The sequence below is a fragment of the Sinocyclocheilus anshuiensis genome, unplaced genomic scaffold, assembly GCF_001515605.1.
Source record: "Sinocyclocheilus anshuiensis isolate Anshui unplaced genomic scaffold, SAMN03320099.WGS_v1.1 scaffold1662, whole genome shotgun sequence".
NCBI lineage: Eukaryota > Metazoa > Chordata > Actinopteri > Cypriniformes > Cyprinidae > Sinocyclocheilus > Sinocyclocheilus anshuiensis.
The window spans coordinates 875,409-880,787 of NW_015545835.1; the positions used below are offsets into that span (position 1 = coordinate 875,409).

The 5,379-nt window shown below is 37.5% G+C and overlaps 1 protein-coding gene across 1 annotated transcript in view; it reads left to right on the forward strand.

Moving 5' to 3' along the window:
* LOC107698444 (acylamino-acid-releasing enzyme) overlaps positions 1 to 5,379 on the forward strand; it is a 47,278-nt gene that overhangs the window by 38,218 nt on the left and 3,681 nt on the right. Inside the window, exon 19 of the mRNA XM_016499459.1 lies at positions 5,050 to 5,138. Coding sequence (XP_016354945.1) covers positions 5,050 to 5,138 — 89 coding nt within the window. The remainder of the gene's footprint in view (positions 1 to 5,049; positions 5,139 to 5,379) is intronic.

The following is a 5,379-nucleotide window of genomic DNA, read 5'->3' on the forward strand; positions in this document are numbered from 1 at the left end:
AGTTTAACTCTGAGTTCTTGTCATATTTTATTATCATTTTCTAAACTATAGCGAATAAACTGTGATAATGTGAGAAATGTTTAAGGTGTCTGAATAAATTTAGGTTTGACTGCATCTATTTGATAAATGAAGGTAACCAACTAACATTATACATACCCTTTTGGTTTCTGTACCCAATATTTAAAAAATGTACAAATGCATGAAAAATATCGGTATCGGTACTTGGTATCGGCAAGTACCAAAAATAAAAGTATCGGTATCGGGCGAGTACTGGAAAAAGTGGTATCGGTGCATCCCTAAGTATAATACATGCGTGTGCGCAGCTGGAATTTTTTTTTTTTGGACTTTCCTATTCAAAATTAGAACAATAATTGGCGTTGGTGTGAACATTTCTTATGCATTGATTTGCTGTATTTCAGGTCTTTTGATGAAAATTCAGAGCCAAAACTCTTCAAATCGCATAATTTAGTGGAACAATAATATAATATAGAATCATCCTCTTTAAAGAAATGAGGCATGAACATATGATAATTTATCATTATCTTTATAAATGTGAGCTAAAGACGCGATTCAATATGTGTGTCCTTCTATGTGAAATGATCATAAATACCAGTTCATGCTGTTTGATTATGGCCTCGAAGGTCGTAGTAGGAAGCGGTTAGCCCTTGCGTACCCTGTGGAAATGCGGCTAATAATTTCTGACTGGCATATAACAACAAATCAAACAAAAGTAAATGGCTAAAGGCGGGGCCCCCTACAAAGCGGGGCCCATGGGCTACAGCCCAGTCAAGCCCAATGGTAAGTCCGGTGGTCTCAGACCAAGAAGGTCAGCAGATTTATTAGATATTTAGATATTTTTGCAGATTTGTGTCCAGAAATCAGCATCAGGAGTAATAGATAGGTCTGATTCCCATTTAGCGTTTGGTAAACTTAATGTGTTTTCTGATCTTGATATTATTCTGTATATTTTGGAGAATAGTTTTGACACACAGACATGCTTTACAGTCATAAATGCATTCAGTGTGAATTTGAAACATACTTCCAAAAGAAAGCCAATTAGAGCTTTATCAAAAAGCTGTAACATGTCTCTAGAACAGACATATGGCAAAATAATCACTAAGTAAAGGTGCAACAAAATGTCTCTAGAATAGACATATGGCAGAAAAAGAAAAAAAAAAGTGTCCAGGAATTTTTTTGCCATGCATTGGTCATAGAGCTCTTTGTGGCGTTACCTCAGATGTTGAAATAGATTTGTTGCGCCAAGTTCACACGTACTCCATCTGCAGTGCGTATACAGTAGTGATGGGAGAAACGAAGCATTGAATCAATTGAACCAATTGCTTCAAAAAATGATTCGACGTTTCGAAGCACTTGAAACAGCACATGCTGGCGACACCTGCTGGTGAAAACGTTGTAAAAGCATCAAGAACTCAGACCAAACTTACAAAACAAATGGAAATGTTTTTTTAGAAATATCATTTTTTTAAATAAATAATAAACACTTAAATACTATTAAATATTAGTGCTTGTGTTATGTGTTTTATTTAAGTATAATCAAACTCTTAACACACAATGAACTAAATTAATTATTTAATGAATTAAGTGATTTATGTAATTTTTTTAATTAAGTGTTTTCATTAGAGCTGTCTATAAAAACCAGCGGCAAGAGTAGTGTTATTAGTCAGGAGAAGGAGGTGGATTTAATTCTATCGTAAGCTCATTTTGTTATTTTTAAGGTATGATGTGATTTGTAGGTTGAAAGTACTGACTGTTTTTACAATTTTTTTTAAAACTATATAGCCATCTGTGTTAAAGGGAAGTTATCTTTTGTTTAACCCACAACATCTGGCCCTGAATTCTTTATTTTTTATAGTACAATTTCGTGGGTTTTCATGTCACATGATTAACTGGGCAACCAGAAGTGGTTCATGGGTTCACTTTGAGATCAACACCCCCTAGTGGTGAACCATCGGCGTTTCGAAACGTTTCGAAACAGTGTGATGTATCGAAGCTTCGTTTGCTAAAATCACGTGGCCTGGCCGGTTTGATATGCGCTCCAAAACACTGATTCGAAACAAAAGATTCACAAATGTTTCGAAGCTTCGTGAAGCAGTGTTTCAAATGCGCCCATCACTAGTATACAGTATGTGTATGCGGTGCAGAAGCAGCACGGACTAATTTTGCTTTCGCACAGGTAATTACTAAATTTCCGTGTCAATCCATGTTAATTTTTACCGCGAATAATGCGGTCACTTTAATTCAGCGCATGCAGCACAGCAGAAATAGACTCCTTGCGGAAACGATCGCTGCACTGCTGCAGACGCACCGCTCCTGGAGCGCACTGCCGGACCACAATCACGTGCAGTGAACGCTCTGATCCGTTAACACTGGGTAGATGAGTTCAAACTGCTCATTTGCGGTCAACTGTAATACTGTGTGAGATTTCCATTCGAACTGAAAGCATAAATATACTGTAGGGTACGCGCTGCCAGTTTCAGAGCAAAATGCAAAACTGTGACATTGACGCCGCTTCACCAGAGATTATCTTACTATAGGGAGATACGAGGGTCTGTATTACTTACTATTGGAGAAAGCGTAACGGTCAACTTGGATCACGTGTGCCTTAATAACCAATCACATTACAGCCTTGAAGTCATTGAATTTCAGTCAGAGTTGTGCGACACTCAATCACCGTTTACAGTTAACATAGGAATGAATAAGAAGTGCCGTAATCTGTATCCCACCTGTCGCAAAAATTCAGTGATTTCTCTTAAATAAAACGGCATTTTTTTTTCTGTGTAAACTCTAAAAAATAGTTAAATCCAAAAGTATTGTTTAGTGTAAAACATGTTGAAGATTAGCGGATAGGCTGTCGATTCATTAAATGATAAGCTGTTTCCTCTAAAAAGCTGTGTATTCAGCATTGTGAAGCCTCTCCTTAATGACATCCATTAAAATAACGACCTCTGGTCTCCTTTCCCACGTTCTGCCACAGCGAAAGCGTTAGCCGATATGCTTTTTGGCTAAAGGTTGCAGGATTGCCTTCTATTGGCTTTGGCTTCACCTGGCAGCGCATACACTTACTTCCCGGCAACCCGCCAAAATAAACATTTGCTGATTTTAGTTTCGAAAATGTTGAAAATTAATGTAAAAATAAACAAGAAAATGGAAATATTAGCTTTGTATTTTTGAAGTGTACTATAAAGTAATTGTATTTTTGTTTAATATTACATTTTATTCTAAAATATAATAGTATTTTCATACTTTTTATTATTTTGTTTATTTTATAAAAAAAAAAAAAAACGACATATAGTTAGGGCTGTGCATCACCAGCAAAGTCACGATATGATACGTATCACAATACAGAGGCCACGATACGATACATATCACGATACACGACTGCACTGAATTTCACCTCAGCAGAATTTAGAAAAACAGCTGTTTATGAAACACTGCACACTATAGTGCCATTTCTAACTATTGGCAGAGCAGGCAGCTGACTTCTGCATTATGAAGGGCCTCCATAACTGTACCACAGTACAATATAGGTACTAGGGTGTTTACATTGTGCACTCCCCACCAGGTACAATATTCTGATTGTTTGCATCTTGTTTTTAAGCCCATAAATAATAATGTACTTGTTCTAATAAATTTATGAATGAATGAATGAATGATGCATTTATATAGCGCTTTACTGTGTATTGTTGTACACCCAAAGCGCTTTACAGTCATGTGGGGGGGTCTCTCCTCAACCACGACCAGTGTGCAGCATCCACTTGGATGATTTGGCTAAAGGTTGCAGGTGTTTATATTGTAATGTACTCATTCTAATATATTTTAAAAAATCATTTACATTGCTGGTAGTTTATCATTGCACAAATTAACACACTCTACAATTAAAAAAAAAAATTAGAAGAGTTCAAAACTAACGCGCTGTCTTCACTGTATCTAACGCACACACGCTCAAGGCTGATTTATACTCGACGCGTCCGCAAGTTCGCTTAGGTGCGCGCGGCAAATATGACGTCATCGCGGTGTTTTATGTCAGCAGGTTGAAGCGACCCCAATAACGTGATATTTAGGCCCTGGAATGTGTATTGTACCAGGAGAACCCTGCCAAAAAAATGTGTATTTTACCCCTGAACTCGATTTTTACTGGGGGACCCCCTCGAAAGCAATTGGGCTATTTTCAGGCTAGTTTTGAATAGTAATTGGGCGGGTTTTGTAGCGAAAACCTGGCAACCCTGCACCAGACGGCGATTCTTCCTATTGTGAAGTGGAGAGAGAGCGCGCGTGCACATGGTTGCCAGGTTGACAGAGAAGTAGCACTCTTAGCAGATATTTCCGTATTGCGCAAGTAGGAAGCTCTGTTTTGGGGATTATGTCTCTTTATATCAGGCATCCCAGTTGTGTTCCTCTGCGGCCAGATTAAACCTGGTTGTAGCCTATATATGCTCTATTCATTATTTTTTAGAAACCGCACTTTTCTACTCAGTTTTAAACGTTGTAAAATTTTAAACAAATTAAGCGCGGTCCACTGCTGCACACGTGCCACAATATCGATACAGGGCCAGCTGTATCGTCAAATCTCTGTGACGATACATCGTCGTATCGATATTTTGAACAAGCACTACATATAGTGCAATAATACTATTACTACTATTATAAATTTTTTTATAGTTATATTTAATGGGTCACACTAGGTGCTGTCATGAGAACCAGACTGAAAAACATATATTCCCCCTTCTTTATGATAGTTTTTTTTTTTTTTTGGAGTTTAAAAACTTCTATCAATTTAATTACACAAGAAGAAAGTGGAAAGAGGTGGAAGAAAGTACGTTTTATGGGTTTTGGCATGACAAGAGGCTAAGTAAATGGCAGAACATTAATTTTGGGATGAACTACCCATTTAAGCCAAAGTATTAGGCTAATATAATGTTAGGGCCATATTGGACAGGAATCACATGATTTAATCTTAAGTCCGTGATGAGGGAAGTCCCCCCCCCCCATACTGTATGTCATGTTTTCCATGTGTCTTTCCTGTTGTAGTGAACTACCGAGGCTCACTTGGTTTTGGTCAAGATAACATCCTCTCCTTACCAGGAAACATCGGTACACAGGATGTAAAAGACGTGCAGGTGAACACTAATGCTTATTGAGCTCCTACTCCCATCATCAGTGTAACCCAATATTTAAAATGTTTCACTGCCTTTTAAATATTTACAAATATGTGACCCTGGAGCACAAAAGCAGTCTTAAGTCGCTGGGGTATATTTGTAGCAATAGCCAACAATACATTGTAGGCTATGGGTCAAAATTATACATTTCTCTTTTATGCCAAAAATCATTAGGATATTAAGTAAAGATCATGTTCCATGA